This window comes from Trichosurus vulpecula, chromosome 1, assembly GCF_011100635.1.
Source record: "Trichosurus vulpecula isolate mTriVul1 chromosome 1, mTriVul1.pri, whole genome shotgun sequence".
NCBI classification, from domain to species: Eukaryota; Metazoa; Chordata; class Mammalia; order Diprotodontia; family Phalangeridae; genus Trichosurus; species Trichosurus vulpecula.
The window spans coordinates 402,260,482-402,284,308 of NC_050573.1; the positions used below are offsets into that span (position 1 = coordinate 402,260,482).

At 41.1% G+C, this 23,827-nt stretch overlaps 1 protein-coding gene across 1 annotated transcript in view; it reads left to right on the top strand.

Annotated features, from left to right (window-relative positions):
• Positions 1-18,731: 18,731 nt before the first annotated feature.
• Positions 18,732-23,827, top strand: part of WDR70 (WD repeat domain 70) — a 320,082-nt gene continuing 314,986 nt past the window's right edge. The window contains exons 1-3 of the mRNA XM_036736844.1: positions 18,732-18,870; positions 18,964-19,023; positions 21,475-21,558. Coding sequence (XP_036592739.1) covers positions 18,846-18,870; positions 18,964-19,023; positions 21,475-21,558 — 169 coding nt within the window. The 5' untranslated portion in view covers positions 18,732-18,845. The remainder of the gene's footprint in view (positions 18,871-18,963; positions 19,024-21,474; positions 21,559-23,827) is intronic.

The following is a 23,827-nucleotide window of genomic DNA, read 5'->3' on the forward strand; positions in this document are numbered from 1 at the left end:
TGTAAGAATTTAACTGGTACTTGAAGAAAGACAGGAAAGCCAGCAGGCCAGGATGAGGAGGGAGAGAGTTCCAAGCATAGAGGATAGCCAGTGAAAATGCATGGAGCTTGGAGATAGAATGTCTCATTGGAAGAACAGCAATGAATCGTGTGTCACTGGATCTCAGAGCGAGGGGAGAAGAGTGTCACAGGTGAAACTGAACAAAAGGATAAACTGGGGCAATTCTCCAAGCAAGATAAAGTTTATTAGCTGGGTCAATAACTGGGTCAATGGTTTGCTTCCATTTATGCCAAAGACCCCAAGCAAAAGAACAGTTCCCCTTTTATAGGTTTTGAGGAGTACAGAACAAAGAAAAGAACAGGGTAGGTGGCATCATAGAATTGAGGGCAACATGATTGATCACAGAGCTGAGACTTGGGGAACAACATGATTATTTGGAAGTTTGGTAATAGAGGCTAGCAACAACTCTCTTCTCTTCTGAGACTAAAAAGTGCTCATTGAGTCCAGGTGCAAGATAGTGGGCTAGACTTTTTGACAGCAAACCAGGCATTTTTGAAGGATAGCTTGGTGATGTAAAGATATTAGACCCAACTCCGTTGTGTTCACAAACATTTCCCTAAGGTCAGCTAAGAATAGGCAAGAATAGATCAGTGATTACTAGGAGAACTAGATTTTTTAAGTTATTGCATTACAGACCAGCTGAATTCTGAACTAAGTTCAGAGACAAAGACCCACAACTTAAGCAATTATAGGATCAAAGCAGTTAAAGGACAAAATCAATTAATTGTAATTAGGATCAATAAATAAATGATACAGGATCAATTTTAATCTTCTCAGAAGTAAGGTGAGAGAAGGAAGGAAAGGGCCAGGCTTTAAAATCCAAATAGAAGGGTTTATATTTGATCTTATAGGTAATAGGGAACCACTGACCATATGGTCAGATCTGCCTTTTAGGAAGATCACTTTGACAGATGAATGGAGGATGGATTGGGGTGGGGTAAGACTTGAAGTTTGAGAGATGAACCAGAAGGCTATTGCCATAGTCCACTTGTGAGGTGTAAGGGTCTGTAGCAGAGAGAGACAGAAGCATATATTAGAGCTATTATGAAGGTGGCATTGACAGGACTCCCAAACAGATTGGGGGTGAGGATGGTGTTACCCTTGATAGTAATAAGGAGTTTGGGAAGAAGGAAGAGTTTGAGGGAAAGATAATGAGTTCAGTTTTGAGGATGTCGAGTTTAAGATGTTTATGAGACAATCAGTTTGAGATGTCCAGTAGACAGTTGGAGGTCAGGAGAGGGGTTAAGGTTGGACAAAATAGAGATCAGAATCATCTGCACGAAGACTGTTATTTGAATACCTGGAATCTGATGAGATCACCAAAAGAAATAGTATAGAAGAAGAGGACCTAGGACAGAGCCTTGGGAGACATCCACAATTTTGGGGCATTACCTGAATGAAGATATAGCAAAGGAGACTGAAAAGGAGCAGTCAGACAGTTAGGAGAAAAATGGGGTAGGAGAGTGTCATGAAAACCTAGAGAGAAAAGAATATCAAGGAACAGAAGGTGACCCATAGGTTAAAGGCTACAGAAAGGTCAATAAGGATGAAGATAAAGAAAAAGACATTAGATTTGGAAATTGAAATCAGTTTAAAACTTCAAGTTTCACTTGTGTGATGAATTTGGAAACCAGAATGCAGAGAGTCAAGAATAGAGGAGAGGAAGTGGTTGGTAGTATGATTATGGATGGCCTTCTAAAGGAGTTTGGCCACAAAAGGGAGGAAACATGGGATAATAACAGGTATGGACAGATCAAGTGAGAGTTTTTTGAGGATGGGGGAGATATGGACGGCAGGGAAGAAACAAGTAGACAGGGAGAGATTGAAAACTAGTGAGAGAGTGGGGATGATATATAGGGGGCAATCTTCTGGATGGAATAGGATCACATGCATCTAGAAGTCAATAATAGTCAGATATTTATTAAGCAACTACTATATGCCAGGCACTGTGCTAAGGCACTCAAGGGGTAGCCTTGGCAAGAAAAAGGGCTATCTCTTCTTGTGAGATGGAGGAGGAAGTCATCTGAATGATGTGAGGTGAAATGGAGAAGATAAGGGGGAGCACTTGGCAAATAGCTAAGATTTTTTAGTGAAACATGAGGTAAGGTTCTCATAGAGTGGGAGGAAAGAGGAGTGTAGCTGTGGGAGATTTAAAGAGGAATGAAAAGGTAGGGAAAAGGTGCTGTGATGAATGGAATAATGAATCAATCAGAGAAATATTAAAAGATTGCCTTGTAGCAGTAAGTGCTTGGTTGAGATTATATAACATAAATTTGTAGTGGACCCAAGATTTTGTGATTTTTTTTCAGCTTTTTCCAACAGCGTGTGAGTCGGAATGAAAAGAGTGGGTGTTGGGAACAATCCACGGCTTAAACTTGGCGGGGCAAGATGAGCAATAGGATGAAGTGGCAAGGGATTCAAGAAAAGAGGACAGTATAGAGTCGAACTGGTTTACCAGGGACCAAGGTGGGGAAGGGAGGAGACCCATGTAGGGGTGATGGCCTGGGAAAGAACTGAGGGGGTCAAGGCATTGGAATTCATGGTGAGGATGAAAAACACGCTTTGGAGTTGCAAGAGAGAGGGAGAGGTAGAACGCTCAAATAAAAGAATTAAAGAGATTATAAACATGAATGTGGAACATGTGTGAGTGATAGCAATCTCTGTGTGTGGCTGAGGTTGGGTGAAGAAGAGAAATGAGTAAATTGAGGAACTGTGAGGTTAGGGAGTTTAAGGGAGTATCAAGATATATATTGAAGACCTTCAGTTTGAGGGTATAAGTTGGGGAAGGGAAAAACACTGTGAGCCAGGCACTGAAAATTGTGGAGGAATGATAGATAATCGGTAGGTAACAGCTACCAGAGTTTTGATTGGGTGGTAGATACGGATTAAGTGAAGCTCAAAGGAGGAGAGTTACTGAGTAATGGAGGTACATAGCAAGCATGGAAGTGACACTGGGGAGTATGAGTATTACAACTCCGTCACCTTGAATAATGATTTGGGAGTATGAATGAAAATGTAACAAGTGCTGGAAAGAATGGCCATGGAAGCTGGGTCAGGGAGTCAGGTCTCAGTGAGCTCAAGATGGAAGAAACAGGAAAGGAAAGGGTTTAACTTGAAGCAAGTTTATTAATAATGGAGCAGCCATTCTAAAGAACAGTGTTGGGAGGGTAGCTTTAGAGTGAGATATTGGGTTGGGGGTCGGGGTGGGATGAGGGGAATGGGAAGAAGGGAGCAGGCAGTATGGGACAAACAGAAAGTCTTTGGATAATGAAAGATGGGGTTCAGAATCACTGGCTGGGATAGAGAGGGTGGGAGTTTGTTAATTATCCAACAATGGGATTTAGGTTATCAACATCCCTAGGCATTTGGCCTTGGGTTGGAGACTTTTCAGAACATTAGGCATCATCTGTGTATAGTTGGAAAGCTGGGGAGGGGAAGAAGAGGGAGGGGAAAGAAAGGGAGGAGAGAGGAGGTATCCGCTAGAGAGGCTCAGGCTTGTGACTGAGGAAGGGAGCATTATAGAATTTGGTGTCCTTTTTTCCCCAGAAAGCCAGGCAAGAGACGGTGGTTTGGTGTGTCCCGTCTTGTGTCTTCCTTCTCAAATCCTTTCTTCTCCCAGGCCCAGGCAAGATTTGACAAATGGTTGGATATGTGGAGTGAGGGAAAGTAAAGAGTCAAAGATAATAATCAGGTTATGAACCTGAGAAAACTCGAAGAATGTCGGTGCCTTTAGCAGTGATAGGGAAGTTCTGAAGAAGGGTGGGCTTTGAGGGAAATATAATGACTTCTGTTTTAGACATGTTGAATTTGATATATCTCTGGGACATACAGTTTGAAATATTTAAATAGCAATTGGTGATGTAGGACTGAATTTAAGAGAAAGGCTGGGGCTAGATATATAGAACTGAGTCATTTGCATAGAGATAATAAAACCCATAGAAACTGATGAGGACAATGAGACAAAGAGCAGAGAAAAAAGAGAAAGGGGCCCAATATAGAGCCTTGCATCATACTCAGAGTTGAGATGTCATGAGGATGATGAATGAGCCAAGGAGTCTGAGGAGCCATTAGACATGTAAAAGAACCACAAGAATATATCACAAAAAATGAACGAATGAATAAATGAGTGGGAAAGCATTTACAAAGCAAAGAACTGTGCTAAGTCTGAGTTACACAAATAGAAAACCCAGGACATCTCTATTCTCTAGTGCTCCCCTTCAGATGGAGGCCATAAGACGTATAGGAAGTTTCAGCTGCAAGACTGATGGGAAGGTCTTGTGGTCATTAGGATGCAGGGGCAAAGCAGATGGTAATGTGCTGCCAGCAGCTGTGGTGCCTAATGGCCAGAGATGGCCTGAAAGCTGTGGAGAATGAAAAGATTGCATGGGCCAGACAGGAGAGTATAGGACTGTTAAGTGCTGTTGAGGCTCACAGCTGGTCCCGTGGGAAAAGAGTGCTGCCTCCATTCACAGTCAAGGCCAAACAGGCTGGGTCGGGTCTCCACACTCTCAGCAACACCTGAGCATGAGACAGTGCACAGGGGATCCACGAGGGCATACACACAGCTAAAACTTTTTACATGATTGGCAATAAGCCTCCTTGCAGGTGCCGAGCTAGCATATGATTGGCTGAAACTGTTATAAAAGCTTTGCTGCTTCCTTGAATAAACGAGACTTCTCCACCTCTGTCTCCTTGTCTCTTCATTGTTCCTGATCAGGGTCCCCGCCGGCCGGAGACCCCTCCCCAGGGAGCCGAGCATAGGACAGCTCTGTTTATTAAGCTGAATAAAAGAGCTTATGTACCCTTTCAGGCAAGCAGATCAACAAATTCGTGTGTGAGACATTTGTTATATAGCATGACTTCCTTGTGCTTTGTTCCCCTTTTGCCATAAACAATATTGTGTTAATAACCCACAGATGGTGTATAGCCCATGTGTGCCGTTGAGGTTTTGAAGAGAGCATGTGTGTGTTGAGAGAACTTTGGAGAGAGCACTTGTGTGCGGGGTGGGGGTGGGGGGGTTGGAGAGCCCATATGCTGAGTTATCAGCCCAAGGGCAAGAACAGACTTCAGGGAAAACCTGACCTGTATCTTATCCCAGAATGGACTTTCTCAGAGCTGGAGCTCTACATCTCCTCCCCATTATTTTAAGATGGAGTTTAAGCTAGTGATGAGTCAAATAACAGCTTGTAGAAGACAGGGCCTTATGAGACACAATAGTGTTAAGAAGGCAAACAAGGGGAGAAAGTGGCAACAATGTTGTTTTGACTTACTTTAGGAGTTCCCTTCAGGATCAATTCCTGGGGCTTTGCTGTCTTTAGTTAAATGGGTGATAAATTCTAAATCAATTGTATCTCGTGTCACATTATGATTATGCCATAAATTTGTAGATACAAAGAAATAGGGATAGGAGAGACAAACTTGTACATAGTAATCCCCTTTTAAGTAAATATTCAATGCATTGACAAATCAAAGGTGGCAGTCCCCTTTCTGAATATAAAGTCAAAAAGCAATTGTCTCTTTAAGATTCAAAAAGTCCTTTCTTATACAGCTGTCTGGCAAGGAACACCATCAGTGAAATCCTCTGGTCCTTAGTTCCAGCCATCTCCAGCACTGCATCTCAGCATCTTCTTCTCTTCTTGTAGAAACCAGCTTTCTGTCCACTCTCCTACAAGAGTGATCTAGCACAATTCCAAAATACCACCTCCAAACTCCATAACCCTGATCATTCTCACAAACTCAAAACTTGAACCATGGCAAACTGTCATGTTTAAGAAATTCACATCAGAAGCCAGTGTCCTACACTCTACATTCATCCATTATTAATTTCCTCATCAGGAGGATGAGATGTCACTTAAAGAATTAATAACAGGCTTCAGTACATACATAAATACATTAAATAGTCAATTTTAACACAATGCATACAGAATCTTAACCTTTTAATCATGTCATATTTCTTTGATGGCATTTATAAAATAAACCACAAACCATTTTTCTTTTTAGCAACATTAATTGTAACAAGACTTTAGAATCAAATAACAGAATAACATTCTTACATTGCTTAAGGAATATTTACAAAGCGAGTCCTAAATGGCTCACGTGCATTTTTACTGTTGTATATAAAGCTTTACTAAGTTGGTAATAACAAACAAAGTTTCTAGTTACTGAAGAATTCCTAGCTGTCACAAAGTTTCCTAGTCAAAAAGGTGTTGTAATAGAATCTCACATTGGTAACAGTAGGAGACTGATCACAGGAAAAGTACTGCTGCTCTCACAATCCTTTAAAACAAAGCTAACATCTAAAGGTGAGTCTTAAGCAGATTGTATAATTTTTTTGCACACGTATTATTAGATTGCCCAGTAGGATAACACAAAAGAGCTCATATCTTATACTAACTACTTGCTCCAATCATAGAAATTTGCTATAGAAGGAAAAAAGCAGGGAAATGTGACATGCCAAATATGACAGGATAAAACATCCTTGGCTTTGTTTAAATTGAAATATAGCTATAGCTCTTCAATTATGTAGTATCTGTTTCCATAGCTAAACTCAGGAATAGTCAGGTGGGAACATTCCTTTTCAAAGGAACACAAAGGGAAACTGAGCCAGGAGGATCCCATCCTAGATTGAGACTAAGATCGTCCCCTCAGCTTTTTCCCAAATGCAGACCTCCACCTGTTAACGGTAGAGGATCACATTCCCCGCGAGTAGCTTGTGGCATTTCTCTCAGATACTGATTTAATGCAGACTCAAATTCAAACTCAAAGCAAAATTAGTTATGGTCCCAAGTGCCTTTTGCCATAAACAGCAAGTTCCACCAATTATAGCCTATAGCCAGGTACAGTTAGTTGCTTTTAGTTGCAATAAGGAAAAAAGATTTGCCAGGACTCATATACATATAAGGGATTTAATTAAATATCTTTCCTTCTCAAATTTAAACTTGTCCTGGTGTAAAAGTCAATCATTAGAATCTTTTCTATCTATTGTACATGAACCTGCAATTTCTCAGCAAGCCAAGTTCATTGTTTAGAATTTACATAACTCAAACAAGTTCTTTTCCCGGGGATGATGACCTTGCCTGTGCAGATAGTTTTTTTTTTTGCATGGCATTTTAAGTTTAATCTGAATTATTAATACTTTCACACTTTCTTAAGTATAGACAATCAACAAAATAATAAATCAAGCCCTGGTTTGTAACATTTGTTGATTTTCAAAGTGTAAATGCTTACACTGAAAATTTAACAATCAGCTCTCAGGAGTCAGTTTGAACTGGCTGCAACATAATTCTGAGTCATACTAACAGCTCCTTAAAGTGTATGGGGGAGGATTCCAATTTAAGTTTTCCATGTTTCACATCTAGTTCACTACCCACTGAGCCACCTAACTGCCACTTTTCTTATTTTTTTTTTATTATTTTATTTAATATATTTTTTTTTCAGCATTGATTTTCACAAGAGTTTGAATTACAAATTTTCTCCCCATTTCTACCCTACATTCTGGTTGCCCTGTTCCTCAGTCAGCCCTCCCTTCTGTCACCCCGCTCCCCTCCCATTCCCTTTTCTCTTCCTTTCTTGTAGGGCAAGATAAATTTCTACGTCCCATTGCCTGTGTATCTTATTTTCTAGTTGCATGCAAAAACTTTTTTTTTGTTTTTGAACATCTGTTTTTAAAACTTTGAGTTCCAAATTCTCTCCCCTCTTCCCTTCCCACCCACCCTCCCTAAGAAGGCAAGCAATTCAACATAGGCCACATGCATATCATTATGTATAACCCTTCCACAATACTCATGCTGTGAAAGACTAACTATATTTTGCTCCTTCCTAATCTATCCCACTTTATTGAATTTTCTCCCTTGACCCTGTCCCCTTTTGAAAGTGTTTGTTTTTGATTACCTCCACCCCCATCTGCTCTCCCTTCTGTCATCCCCCCCTTTTTTAATTTTCTTCCTCCTTTTTTCCTGTGGGGTAAGATACCCAATTGAGTATGTATGGTATTCCCTCCTTAGGTCAAATCTGATGAGAGCAAGATTCACTCATTCCCCCTCACCTGCCTTCTCTTCTCTTCCTACAGAACTGCTTTTTCTTGCCACTTTTATGCAAGATAATTTACCCCATTCTATCTCTCCCTATCTCCCTCTCTCAATATATTCCTCTCTCATCCCTTAATTTGATTTTATTTCTTTTAGATATCTTCCCTTCATCTTCAACTCACCCTGTGTCCACTCTCTCTCTCTCTCCATATATATACACACATACATATATACACACTCACATATACATATATATACATAAACATATATATATATATATGTGTGTGTGTGTGTGTGTGTGTGTGTGTATGCATATTCCCTTCAGCTACCCTAATACTGAGGTCTCATGAATCATACACATCATCTTTCCATGTAGGATGTAAACAAAACAGTTCAATTTTAGTAAGTCCCTTGCAATTTCTTTTTCTTGTTCTTTTTCTTGATTACCTTTTCATGCTTCTCTTGATTCTTGTGTTTGAAAGTGAAATTTTCTATTCAGCTCTGGTCTTTTCACTGAGAAAGCTTGAAAGTCCTCTATTTTATCGAAAATCCATATTTTGCCTTGGAGCATGATACTCAGTTTTGCTGGGTAGGTGATTCTTGGTTTTAATCCTAGCTCCATTGACCTCCGGAATATCATATTCCAAGCCCTTCGATCTCTTAATGTAGAAGCTGCTAGATCTTTTGTTATTCTGATTGTGTTTCCACAATACTCAAATTGTTTCTTTCTGGCTGCTTTAAGTATTTTCTCCTTGATCTGGGAGCTCTGGAATTTGGTGACAATATTCCTAGATTTCTTTTTGGGATCTATTTGAGGAGGCAATTGGTGGATTCTTTCAATTTCTGTTTTGCCCTGTGGCTCTAGAATATCAGGGCAGTTCTCCTTGATAATTTCTTGAAAGATGATATCTAGGCTCTTTTTTTGATCATGGCTTTCAGGTAGTCCAGTAATTTTTAATTGTTCATTAACAATATCGGTAAGGACCTGTACTTTTTCTGATGTTAAAGGCCATTGTTCGACCCATACTGCGGGCCAGGTTTCCTTAGGAACTCTATTCTTAGAATTTATGACAGTGGCCCTTCCTAAAAATCCTAGGGGGGATGAAGTTGTATAGTGACCTTCATATATCCCAAGAGGTCTCTCCCCCATAGATTTGTAGGTAGATATGATAAAACATATGGTCTGAATTTTCTTCTCTGTTTCTCAACCTCCCAGCTTAACCATCTTGCACTTTGTTTCGGGATGGTGACTGTCCCTACTCCTTGCAATGACATCACTTGTTACTAGTGGCCAGGCTTTTGGCCAAAGTTGGTCTGCGATGATTGATTTGTCTGCTCCAGTATCTATCAATCCTTCAAATTCTATGCCTTCTATTTTTACTTTCAAAGTTGGTCTTTTTTCTGTAATATCTTGTACCCAGAAAGCCTTTCTTCCTATGCTTCCAAATCCTTGTGAGCCCCGAACCTTCTGAAAATAGTTCCCTGTGGTTTCATATTTTATCAAAATCAATTGCGCTATTCTCTCCCCCTTTCCTATATGTATGTGATGTGGCAAGATTGTGTATAATAAAATTTTGATTTCTCCCATGTAATCTGAATCTACTACCCCGGGGACTATAATGAGCCCTCTGAGGGAGGAGCTACTGGGAGGAGCATCCTATGAGGAGTCCCATTGTTAGGGTCATAGTTGGAACCGTCTGAGGGGGAACTAGGGAAAGGGTGGCCCCTATTGTTTGCCGGGGCCAGGGCTGGCCCTGAGAGTGGTTTCCCAAATTCAAACAGCATTCTGATGCCCAATTCCACATTCCAGTTCCCCATTCCACACCTAAGGCACGGTGTGGTTGGTTGGGACACAGAACTTTTCTGTATCCCTTTACGTGGTGCTCTACATTCCTTTTTCATGTGTCTGGACTTTCCATGGTTATAGCATTTTACAGTGGTTTTTGGCTGCTGTTGATTAAAAGCAGTGGCCACTACCCTCAGCCTGGTATGCCATTGTGCCCACTTTTTGGCATTTTTGAATCATCTCAGAGATGGTCATATGAGGTCCCCCACCTAGCAGGGCTCTTACAATAGGCATTACAATTTTCAACTGCCAACTTTTGTAACAATATATTGGCAGCTTCAGCGTCCCCTACACTCATTTGGATGACTTGTGTGAGTCTATTAAGAAAATACGGGAATGTTTCTGTTGCCCCCTTTCTTTCGTTTTTCTAAGAGAATTTTAGTGATTCTAATTTTTACTCAAGTAGATTTCACTTTCGTGTTCACTCCTTAAAAACTTTTTGAAAGTGAGGACTTTGAATCTGCCAGTCAAAGGTGAGCGGGACTCTGGAAAAAAATATCCAGTGGCTCCTTGTCCCTTCTCCTCATACTGGGAGACTCAAAGTGTCTCTTTTTGAGATCTATCCATTTTCCAATTTGCCTTAGTGTTTCAACAATCTGGTTAGCAGCTGTTGTGGGGGTGAAAGACCAACAGAAGCCCAACAAGCACGCTACCAGCATGCTGCAAAAGCCCAGGTTCTTTTGATCTGCTTTACTAAGGAAAGCAACATTAAGGGGTTGACAAGCTTACTTTAATCCAGCATACAGACATCATTCACTTAGTTCAGGGGAGAAAGCCAACACCCTGAACTTCAGAGCAAAATACAAACAAATTACAAACATTGACAGACAGACCAAATATAATTCATAGTTACCAACATCTAAGTTCAGCCCGAGAGCTCATTTAACAAGGGCTGGCCCAGAGTCACTCGAGCCACCATGGCTGTGGGCAAGAGCTCCAAAAAAGAGAAAGCCAACCCCTGCTCTTATATCTTTTTCAGGGTCAAGGGTGAGTCACACATGCGATTCACCCATGTGACCTAAAATCATCACAGTGACTCACCCACGTGACCTAGAATCATCACAAAGAGTTGACTTAAACCCACATGGTCTAAAAACCTCTGATGTCCCAAACATGTCACTCAAACTCAAGTGTAAACTAGGCCCTCCCCTGAGGCAAGGAGGTCACCAAGGACTCCCAAATCTAATCAAGGAAACAAAGGCCAAACTCTTCAAGGGTACCTGGTTGAACTGAGTGCTAAGAGTCCATTTTGTTTACCAACATGATTAGTGCCAAATGGTATAATAAATTCTGATTTATCATATTGGGAGTAACACACTTCACTTAAATCTGAGGGAAAAGTTTCTCACTTTCTTTCTTATCTCTCTTCACATTTCAAATTGGCCAGATGTGGAATGGAGTGAGAAAGAAAGAAAGCATTATTTCCAACTATTTCCCAAAAGTTTCCAAACTTTATTTCTTTCTAATTTTGACCTGATACTTCTCCATCTTGCCTTTTCCATAAAAAAACCTAAACAAGAAAACATTTTTCTCTTTTTCTCTCCCGCCCTCCTGTTCCTCTGAAAAGACTGGAGTCAGGGAGGGAAAGAAAGACAGATAGTGGACGTTACAGGGTGTCAGGTTACACACTCAACACAGAAACACAGAGACAGAACACAGACACAGAGACAGGAAACACAGAGGATTTTTTGAATCCTTTACACAAATTGCTTGGCTGTCAGGAATGTAACGGAGGCCAGGTGCCATGCTTTATTGGGGTCTTAGAGACCCAAATTTTTAAGATGACCTGGGGCAGATCCCCAGCTGTAGGGGAGATGTGCCCATCTCTGCTGTCTCTAAAAATTCTTGTGATTTGGGTAGTTGTTATTAAGAGACTTCTTTCCCTTACTAGCTTCTTTAAGGCTTTCATATAGTATAGATTGTGTCTGCCCCACCTCTTTAATCCCCATATAACCCTGGTGATACTTAGAAAAGGAAAGTGAAAGTAAAGGAGAGGAAAGATCATTGCTCTCCCATCTCCTTAATCCCCGAGGAAAGATTATCTCCCTTATTTTAGCTGACTGTGTTTGCCCACTGAAGCTCCTTTTTTACCAGGGCCTCTCCAAGGGAGACTCACTGTTTCAGAGCTTCTGTCCTCTGAACCCATCTGCTTCAGGTTCATCTGCTTTGGGTCTGTGTTCACCTTGGTCCATCTTCTTTGGGTTTGTTTGCTCCAAGTCCGTTGCCTCGGGTCTGTTTGCTTTGGGTTCGTCTGCTTCAGGTGTCCCTTGCCTCAGGGTCCCTTGTTGGGGCACCACTTGCTGCCATTGGCTGTGGAGCCTAATGGCCGGAGATGGCCCAATGCCGGGGAGAGTGAAAAGATTACATGGGCCAGGCAGGACAGTATAGGATAGCTCCATTTGTTAAGCTGAAGAAAAGGGCTTATGTACCCTTTTAGGCAAGCAGATCAACAAATTCACATGGGAGACATTTGTTATATAGCATGACTTCCTCGTGCTTTGTTCCCCTTTTGCCATAAACAATATTGTGTTAATAGCCCACAGGTGGTGTTTAACCGGTGTGTGCCGTGGAGGTTTTGGAGAGAGCATGTATGTGCCAAGGGAGCTTTGGAGAGAGCATGTGTGTGCTGGGGGTGGGGGGGCGAGGTTTGGAAAGCCCACATGCTGAGTTATCAGCCCAAGGGCAAGAACAGGCTTCAGGGAAAACCTGGCCTGTATCTTATCCAAGAATGGACTTTCTCAGAGCTGGCCTTCTATAGTAACAAATCTTCTTTAATGCCATACCCACTAGTAAAACCATATCTTTTTCTGATGCCAAACCATTTGACAGTACAAATGACTCTAATGATGAGTGCTTCTTTTTCCAGGTTATCAGTAGCTGTGGCTGCTGAGGAGGTGGGGGTTTGCAGCACCTACAGTACCAGCTGTCAATGCTTATCTTTAGAGGGATTACTTCCAGGGATGATGGCTATAGAAGCTGGGCTGGAAGCAGGACAAATGATCTGAGGGAGCTATGTGCTGCTATGACTAGGATTGTGGGTTCACCTGCCAGTTGGTAGCAGTTGCTTGTTGGCAGTAGTGGTGGAGAGGATATTGGGCCTTTTATCCCCAAGTGCTGTTCACCTTGATAATGGCTGTGCGGAGTGGGCTGGAAGGCACCATTCTCCAGAAAGGAAAGAGTATACAGAAGGCAACAGATAGGTCAAGCAGAGAGAGGACTAAGAAAAGATAATCAGATTTGGCAGTGAAGACATCATTAATAACTTTGGAAAGAACAGTTTAAGTTGAGTCATGAGGTCAGAAGTCATATTGCAAAGCATTGAGTTAGTGAGAGAAGTAGAGGAAATTAGTATTAATAACTTTTTCTAGGGGTTTGGCTGAGGAAAGGAGGAAAGCTATAGGATAATAGTTTGAAGGGATGATACAGTCTAGTGAAGGAAACAGGGAGGGAATTAGTAGATTGAGAACTCTTTAAAGGCAAGGACTGCCTCTTTTTGTATCCACAGAGCTTAATGCAGTGACTAGCACACAGTAGGTGCTTAATAAATGTTTATTAATTGATAGGAAATGTTGCTATTCAGTCATGTTTGACTCTTTGTGACCCCATTTGGGGTTTTGTTGGCAAAGATGCTAGAATGGTTTGCCATTTCCTTCTCATTTTACAGATTAGGTAACTGAGGCAAACCAAATTAAATGACTTTTCCAGGGTCACACAGCTAGTAAGTGTCTGGGGACACATTTGAACTCAAGAAGATGAGTCTTCCTGACTCTGGTCCCAGCGCTTTATCCACTATGTTACCTAGCTGCCCCATGTTCTACTGAGGAATATCATTTGTGAAAGCTCGCCTACTCTCTCATAATGCTATCATTGAGGACGCCCTCAATATGAATGTAGATTAGTCACATGAAAATTTTTATCTAGATGGGAAAGGAGGCATACAGGTTAGTAGAAGTTGATAGTCTTTTGGTTGCCCTTTTTTGTATTAATAATGTCTATGGTTGTGTTCTATTATTTTTCTCTCTGTTGGATACCCTATGGATCAGTTCCTTAATTGTGTCAATTTTGTCACTTCTAATGTAGATACCCTCTCAGACTTTGTATTTGAGTTGCTTTTCTCGTCTTTGCTTTCTTCAGCCATTTCTATTTCCTCTATTAAGTGCATCTGGATCTGTGGTGTCAAGAGTCCAAATGTGGTAACTCTACTCTAACTGATGCTGAAAAAAACTTGTTATAAAACTCTTTGCCAATTTTTTCCATTTTCCTTCTTGTTGCCCTCCCATTTCGATTTTTAACTATCCTTGGAATGACTTTACTTGGTTGCATCTGTTGGCAAGCTGTCTTTAAACTAGTTTTACACGACGTTGCTCCTCTGTTTTGTGAGCTGATACTGCTCATAAAGTTCTAGTATACTTCTCCCTAAGATTTTACAAGAGAGTTTATAATCATTGTGTTGCCCTTATTGTATCTCTCTGTTGGCAAGTAAGTTTGGTGATGAAAGTGCTTTTAATGGCTCTTTTGGTTTTCCTTTTATTGCTATTGATTTATACTGGTGGAATTTTGTATGGCATTATTGCAATATGTGTATTTGTCCTTTCTGCTGTCTATATCCTATTTTTATTATCAATAATAATCCTAGACAAAACTGTCTATATTTGTTGCTCTACTTACTCTACTGTGACTCACTTCTCACCATTTAGAGGTATATGCTGGCCAATTGAAACTCTTGTCTCCAAAAGTTACTAATGATTTCTTAATTTCCAAATTTGATGCTTTTTTTTTCTCATTCTTCATTCTTCTTGACCTCTATGCAGCATTTGACATCATTGACTTCCCTTGCCTCCAGGATATTCTTTGAGTTTTTGTGATAATGCTTTCTCCTGGTTCTCCCCCTACCCTTCTGACCACTCCCTTCTTGGTCTCTTTTTCTGGATCTTCTTCCACATCTTGGCATCAAAGTACAGGTGAGTCCCAAGGTTTTATGTTGGGTTATCTTCTCTTTTCTTTCTATACTTTCTGACTTGCTGATCTCATCAGCTCTCATGGGTTCAATCATCATCTCTATGTCTCTTATGTCTTAATTATTTATATGCCTTGCAATTGGAGTCAGCTAGGTGGCACACTGACTAGAGTCCTGGACTTCAGAAGCAGTTAGGAAGACCTGATTTGAAATCTTGCTTCAGATAATTACTAGCTGTGCTTCGTTGGGCAAATCATAACCTCTGTTTGACTGTTTCCTCCAAAAAATCTGTAAAATTGCTCCCACATCCAGGATTGCTGTGAGAATCAAATGAGACAATGTATGCAAGGACAGTATATAAATGACACCATACAGGGTGTTCCTAAAGTCTGGACACATAGGCAAAAATGCATATTTTCAAGAAATGAAGTGAATGAAATTTTCAACATTTTATTTAATTGGAATATTAACAAATAACATTTTCAATATGATTTGCATCATTTGTGATGCAAAGGTTGATGTGCTTTTTAAGATTCACACGAACTTGATGCAATAACTCCACTGCCGTCAATTTTCCTATGTGTCCAGACTTTAGGGACACCCTGTATAACTGCTTAAGGCGTTACATTAATACTAGCCGTTATTATGGCTTTCATGGTCAGTGGATAGAGAGTGTTGGCCTGGTTGGGATTTGTATAAGTGATAATTAAAAACACTGCATACTGATCCTGAAAAAAGTAGCAAAAAGTAGCAGAGCCAGAATCCTCAGGAAAGCTTAAGGGGACTCTTGTTATACTCATTCTTGAAATGCTCATTCCCACTTCATCCAGTGAGATCCTAAACATACTTTTAAGTTTAACTCAAACGTCATCTCTTGCATTATGTTTTTCTTGAATACCCCTCCCTCTCAGACCTCACAGATACTTTTATTTTTAGTTATCACGTAATATTATGCACTTTTCCAAAAGTAATCCAGTCTGCTCCCTTCTTCCATTTCAATTATGTACCCAACTAATTATCCAACTGAAATATATATGCAAAATTAGATGCACTGATGGACTAGCTGCAAAGGTCGTTGATCCATTTGCCTACTGTAGACTGGACAACAGGCACTCTCATTTTTTCCTTGATGACAGAGTCAGGCTGAACTTTTTTGAGGCATTATGAACTAACTTTAGAACTTCTGCAATATTTCAGGGCTTTGACGTAAAAGAGAAGCATCTGGAGGACCGCAGCATTTATAGGGTACCACAGTTGATTTGGACTCTGCACTAGATGCTCTTTGTGACAGTGGAAATAGCTTTCATGAGCATGTGTCTCTCTCTTTCATGTCTTAGAGGTCATATTAATAACCATGGCATCATTGAACATTATTTATGTGGTATCTTTTGAGGAATATTGTATAATTTTAAGATATGTATGAGAAACCTCTTGTTTGAAGGAAGCCTTTAAAGCAGCATTTCACTCTATGGAATTGAATGTTTTTTCTGTAGCTGACAAACACAATGGGATCTCTCTTTTTTTTTTGTCAATTGCATACTTGTAAAGATGTAATATACTATCTATTGATTTGTGAAAGCTTGTTTACTCATTTTCCAAATTATTTTCACTTCAACAAATATTTTTCCTATTGTCTTTGTACCTAATATAGATGGTATTTTGTTCCTAAAGATACTTAATAAATGGTGAACATGGTAGTACCAACATTGCTTGTCTGTGTCCCTTTTCGAACTTCTTTCTCTCTTAGGTTGGATCAAGAATGTACCTACATTGTGAGAAAAAGTATAGGAAGTAGAGGATTATGACAAATTTTCCATATTTCACAATTTTATGCAGAGGTAGCCCTTGCAAATACTATTAGCATGGTTATTTTAGTTCTCCAGGAAGGATCAGTTATTAAGTCTATATATAGTCTAAGACAACTCAGAACCTATCTGTGCATCAGGTTTTTCTGCTATCAAATATTTTCACATACTTATTGTGAAACTCAGGTTTTATAGCGGTTTTCTGGCCCAGTAGAAAGTGATTTTTCTCATATGACTTCTTGGTATCCTTAACTCCTCTAAGGCACTTTTCATATTCACATTTGTATTTGTATCATTTGTTCAGTCGTTTCAGTTGTGTCCAACCCTTTGTGACCCCATTTTGGAGTTGTCTTGGCAAAGACGCTAGAGTGGATTTGTATCACATCTTTTATCTTTGTATCACCCTCATTCCCCAGCACACTGCTTATTACATAACACTTAATATGTTTTGAATGAGTAAATTAAGAAAAATTCTCTGAAATACTGATCCCTTTTAAAGTGAAATATAAATTCAAAATGTTATCTTAGTATTATCATTAATAATCCAAACATGAACATGATTTAATGGAAAGGGCATTTGGAGTAACTGAACCTGGTTCTAGTTGAGCTTGGCCAATTATGTGACTTAAAGCTAGTTAATTCACCTCTTGGAGTCTTGTTTTCTTCAACTCCAAAGTAGGTATAATTATGCTTGTACTGTTTCCCTCAAAGGCTTAAGAGAAGAGTCTTTTATAAAAGTAAGTCTATTTGCACATTATTGTCATTTTAAATAATATTGTGGAGAAGTTGTGTTACAGATTGGAAAAAGAACAGGCCATTGAGTCAGAAGGCCTAGATTCAAGACCTGTCTCTGCGGCATACTAGAAATGTGACCCTGGACGAGTCACTTGCCCTGTCAGTGCCCTAGGCAGCTCTCTGACACCACTGATCTGCTTTGGTGCAGAGAGTTTCCTCAGGTGGGATTTTCCTATATGCATAAAATTGCTGGTCCAGAAAAAACAGAATCATGGTTTTCAGCTTAGGGTAGGGTGTACTCACATAAGCAAGTGTTGTCAGGTCTTGCCACGTAAACCCTTACATTCTCCCTCCATCTGACCTCTTACTAGGCAGCAGGGTCAACCCCTCCACGCATGCCCTCTCGGCTTCTGCCTGGACTGCTGCAGAGGCCTCCTCATTCTGCTCCTCGCCACAGATGTCTTCCCAGGCCGATCCATCCTCCATCTAGCTGAGAGTGTCTGGTCACAGTCCTCTCCTTATTTAATAAGCACCTACTATGTGCCAGGTACTGTGCCAAGCGCTAGGTATACAAATAAGACAGACAGTCCCTGCTTTCAAGGAAATGACAATCTAAATGGGTGGGGGTCGGGCACAATACACAAAAGGAAGCTGAAAGGTTGAGGGGGGGGGGGCGGTTCAGTGGCTGAGGGCAGGGATGGGGAATGGAGCTGATACCAAAGAGAGCAGCTGGTGGTCAATGGAAACATAAACTCCTCCCTGGCTTTTGAAAGCCCTTAACAACCTAGTCCAAACCCATTGTTCCAGCCCCACTAGACCTGACTCTCCTTCCTGCACTCCACACTCAGGTCTTCTGGATGTTCCTCACACATCACCTTCCCATCTCCGAGCCTTTGCACTGGAGGTACCCCTTGCTTGGATCGCCGTTCCTTCTTCCCCTCCCCTCTCTGCCTTATGGAATCTATTACTTCCTTCAAGTCTCAGACAGACGGATGAGCCTTTCCTGATTCCCTCCCCTCCATCCCCCCATACTATTTAGAATTTATTCTGTATATACTTATAAATGTAAGTACATATAGGCTCCCGGGTGTCAGATCCTTGAGCGCAGGGGCTATGCCGCGGCTGCTTCCCCATCGCCAGAACCCAACACACTACCCACGAGCCTTAGAAATCCTCCCTGCGCTTGCTCTATTGCTCGCCGTTCCCACCAGGCGGGGCTGTGGCAGGAGCCGCGTTCTGCTTCTCTGGCCAGGCGCGTCATCTCTCGTTGTCAGCGGCGCCATTTCCTGTTTCGTGCGGACGCTTCCGCCCGGCTGCGAAGACACTTCCGCCCCGCTGTGAGCACGCTTCCGCCCGGCTTCGCAGAGCTGGGCGGGTGTGTGTGATATAGGTCTGTACCTGTCCGTGGAGCCGGCATGGAAACCTCCACAGGCGGTGATGGTGGGTTCGGTCTCTGGGCGGGGGCAGGGGCGGCCCGGGACAGACAGAGCGGTCCTAACGAAGCTCCCTTCTCCCTTTCTTCCTGCCTCACAGGCACCGAAGCGCCGGCAGCCGATCCGGAGCTGGCTTCCACCATGGGCTTCACCGGATTTGGTGAGTTCGGGGGCGCCGGGCGGGGGTGGCGTTGCAGGAGCCCTGGGAGAGCCCGGGGAGAAAGAGCGGGCCCGTGGGGCTTGGGTGTCCGGGACCCCCAGGGTAGCCCCGACTCCTCCGCTTGGAGTGGAGGTCACCCATCCACGGCCCCAGTGCAGCCCCCAGGCCTACGCAGCCTCTGACAGCTCGGCGCTGCTGCCCCTTCTCTGGCCGGCCTTTGGGTAGAGAAGCAGGAGGCCTGGGAGGAGAGGTAGGGGGGAAGATCTGGGGAGGGGAGCATGGGAAGAAGGAGGAGGAGGAGGAGGGAGGAAGAATTCGGGAGGAGAGCAAGGGAGGGAGGAGGGGGAGGGAGGAAGAACTGGGGAGGGCAGCAGGGGAGGGAGGAGGAGGAGGATGGGGGAAGATGGGGAGGGAGGAAAAAGAGGAAGGAGAAGGGAAGAGGGAAAGAAGGAGAGAGAAGGGAGGAAGAAGAAGAGGGAGAGAAGGAGGAGAGGGAGAGGGAGGAGCAGGAGCAGATAGATGGAAGAGGGAGAAACGGGGTGGGGGTGGGGAACGGGGTGCAGGGAGCACGGCAGGAAGGGGAGGCAGATTAAGTTTCTTTGCATTCAGGGAGTCAAGGTCTTAGATCAGAAAAGGTTCTGCAGAACCTGGTACTGAGTGGAGATTACATTGGTCCCTGTGAGTAGAAAACTGCTGCAGATGCTAGGAGATAAATAGGAACTCTATGAAATATAGATACATGACAAAGGCATCTCTCAAAGGAAAACTGCAACAAAAACTAATCTTGATGGATTGCTTCTGTGACCTCATCCCTTACTAGTCATAAAGGGAAATGCATATTTGTGATGAGTGTATGTTTGACATCAATCAACAAACGTTTATTATTTATTTCTACAAAATTTGTTTTTTATTTTTAGCATTCATCTAAAAAAAATTAAGTTCTAAATTATCTCCCTCCCTTGCTCCTCCACTACCCATGGAGAAGGCAAATGATGTCAGTTATACATGTGAAGTCATGCAAATCATATTTCCATATTAGCCATCAGTAAACATTTATTAAGTACCTGCTGTCCTAAGCACTTTGCTAGGTGCTGGGGATACATACATATATAGACACACATACCCGTATATATGTACACATATGTATGTATATATGTGTGTGTATGTGTATATATATATATATATGTATATATATATGTATATGTATATTCCTAACAGTCTGAAGAGCTTAAGATTCCATCCATCCACCCCCTTTTTTTTCATGGCAATAGACATGGACTCCACATCCAAACATCCTTGTTTATATATGTATGCATGTATGTATGCCGTTGTTCCTAAAAGTGACTAAGAGAAAAGATGAAAAAGCAAAGCTGCTTTATGACTGTGGTATTGTGTTTGGAGCCATGCATTGGGTAAGAGGTCCCACTGGATAATTTCTGTAGTTCCCTTTATCTCAAAAGTGCTATGATTGAACAGCTTGTAGTAAATTCTGCAATATTAGTGCATCAGTATTGACTACTTCAGTACAACATTACTATCATTTGTATTAGTCCTGTGATTTCATTGGTATAAGGAACTCTCAGTAATGAAACTCCTTCCACCAAAGCAAGTTAACACCTGCTCTATAAACTTACAGTCTTAGATACTGGCCTAAGGTTAAATGATCAGGGTCACACAGCCAGTATGTGTTACAGGTGGCACTTGAACCTGTGTCTTCTTCACTGTTTCAAGTTGCCTCTCTTACTTTTGGTACTTTTGCTACTACCATCACCACCACCACTACCACTCCCACCTGCATTGTCTGAGTACTGCCAAGTTGCATAAGGGGGAATAACATTTTCCAGCACACTTGTAGCTTGCAAAACAGGAATGGATATCCATAATAGAAGATATTTTGCCGAACAATTATTTTCCTTTCTAACTCACTTGCTATCCTCCCTATTTTTATTTATCTGTGTGGGGTCTAAAGCCTCTGAAGATGTGTGAACATAGCATTGATAACTAACATAGAGCACCTTAAAGCATGTTAGAGTACTTGACATACATTTATCTCATTTGAACTGTATAACAACACTTTGAAGTAGGTAATTTGCTATTATCATTGTTTTATACAGTGGTTAAGCTATTTTTTGGCTTGCCCCATGTCTTTGAGAAATGGTACTCAAGGGAGTGGTTCTTAAGTTCTTTAATTTAGAGACATAATTGCTGCTTTCCCTCTTCTCCCCCTTAAAACAGACAGACAGACACAGAGTTACCTCTCTTTTTCCCCTCCCACAGCAGGACAAGAATTTCTGAGTTAAAGAAGTGATAACTGGAGACTAGAGGAGCATCTATTGTGCATTGAACACTTAGTTGTGATATGGTGTGGTCATCCTGTACTATACTGTAAATTAGACTAATCAAAAATGTTATATTCACTGTGCAGTAGTCATCCATGCCCCTCCATTTTAGGAAAGAAAGCCAGGACATTTGACTTGGAAGCCATGTTTGAGCAAACCCGAAGAACAGCTGTAGAAAGAAGTAGGAAAGTTTTGGGTAAGTTTAGATACCTGCATTTACATTTGTTTAAATTAAACGCTATAAGTTGCATAATAGTACAAAGTTATTATTAAATACTTTTAAAATTTTTTTTTGAACAAGTGTATATGATTTTTAAGCTTCCATAATATTTCAATTTAAGTAATCTCATGGATGTGAATAATCCTGCCACTAGTACAAAGAACAAACCAGCTATAACTTCTCATCTTCTGTGATTCTTATGTATAACCTGCCATTAATCCTTTATAGAGGACCTACTGTGAGTACTAGAGATGTTATTACTCTAGATTAGGGTTGTCCAAAATGCGGTCCGCAGGCTGCATGTGGCCCGCCTACAAGCATAGAAATTTACATAAATGCTTTAATAAACTAAGCTGAGCTACCGCAGAGCTGTCACTAAAATGACAAATCAAAATATATCGTCTGTTATTTCAAAAAAAACCTAAGGTTGGACAGTCCTGCTTTAGATTATTATTCTGGTTCTTTTGATATTTCCTGGTAATTGTTTTAAGCTTTGTTTGCTGTCCCTCATTCTCCATTTAGAGTACAAGTTCATTTGCAAATCACTAAGGATGACAGAACATTATTGGAACTCTCACCTCCCAAAATAGTAAAAAACAGTGGAAGCAATGTGAACTTGCAAAATGTTTGGCTTGTGATAGACCATACCATGGTGACTTTTTTTGAATATGATAAAAATTGCAACTGAACAGAAGATGGAGATTTGACCAAATTTTCCATTATTGAATGCTCACAATTTATTTTTACTGGCATTTTCAAGTGTGCTTTTATTGATTCTCTGGGACTTTTAACTTCATTGATGAATTAATTGATCAACTCTAGTGGGAGATATAAATTGGTCAAAGAGTTAAAGGGTATCAGTTTCGGTCTCTCCAAAGCTTCAACTCTTTATAGATCCACCAACAACGTGATGAAAGTATTTGTTTATCCTAAGCCCTGGAAACAGTGAATTTTATTGTTTAATTCTATGTTTGCTATTTGCATGCATTCTGGTACCTTACCCTTTTAATTTTCATTCTATATTTAATAGAAAGTGACTATTTTAATTATTTAGAAACAATTTATATTTCCTCTTCCTAAAATTGTCATTTGGCTATTTCTTCATTTGGGAATGGATATTATAGTAGATTTGTATCAGATATAGTTCCATCTAACTTTCCTTATAACTTTATGGAGTAGTCCATTGGTATTTTGATTAATAATTACATCTTACTTAATGATCTCATCAGCTCCTATGGGTTTTGTTGTCATTTCTGTGCAGATAATTGAAACAGTAAGGCAGTAATAACAATGTAGATGATAATTGTCAAAATGCCTCTGTGGTTCTGTATCACAAGTATGCAAGACTCTCCACATAGCAGGCAGAAGAAGTAAACCATTTATTCAGACACCAGAGAACCATAGCCCATAACCAAATGCTCAGCTCCTACAGCCAGTCAGAGGGGGGAAATCTTCTGGTCCCCCCAGAAGGTCACCCCTGAGTATTTTTCCCTTTTTCATGACTTCAGATAAATTTTGCAAATATGTCCAAATGCAAGGGAAGTAGACATCTTTTGGTTCTAGTAGATCAACTCAGCAGTTGGCCTGAAAATTTCTAAGCCATAGAACTATAGATGAGGTGGTGATAAAAGGTCTTTAAAAAAAAAGTCATTCCTCATTCAGCCTGTCTTTAGTTATTGAAAGGAACCAGGAGACTTTCTTCACTGGTAGCATTATTCAAAGATTTACCCAGACAATAGGGATTCAATAGAAATAATACACACCTCATTACCCCTAGTCTTTAAGACAAGTAGAGAGTCAATTAAAACCAAATTAGGGGCAGCTAGGTGGCACAGTGCATAGAGCACTGGCACTGGAGTCAGGAGGACCTCAGTTCAAATCTCACTTAAGATACTTATTAGCTGTGTGACCCCCGGCAAGTCACTTAACTCGGATTGCCTCCAACCCCCTTCATTCCCCAAACAAAACAAACGACAACGACAAACTAGCCAATATCTGCCAAGATACAGGATTAAAAGGGCTACTTGCCCTTCCATTAGCATTATTTTGTCTTAGGACCTCCCCAAAGGCAAAACTGAAGTTTTCATCATTTAAAATCATTTTTGACAGACTCCTTTTGTCATTATCTTTTCTCTCCCCTGCCCATGTTTCTTCACTGAGGGACTGAGTGGCGGTAGGGTGGGGTGAGGTAATGAGGAGGAGGAGGAGGTCTTCGCAGTGCCAGTTATCCTTCCTTCACAGGTAC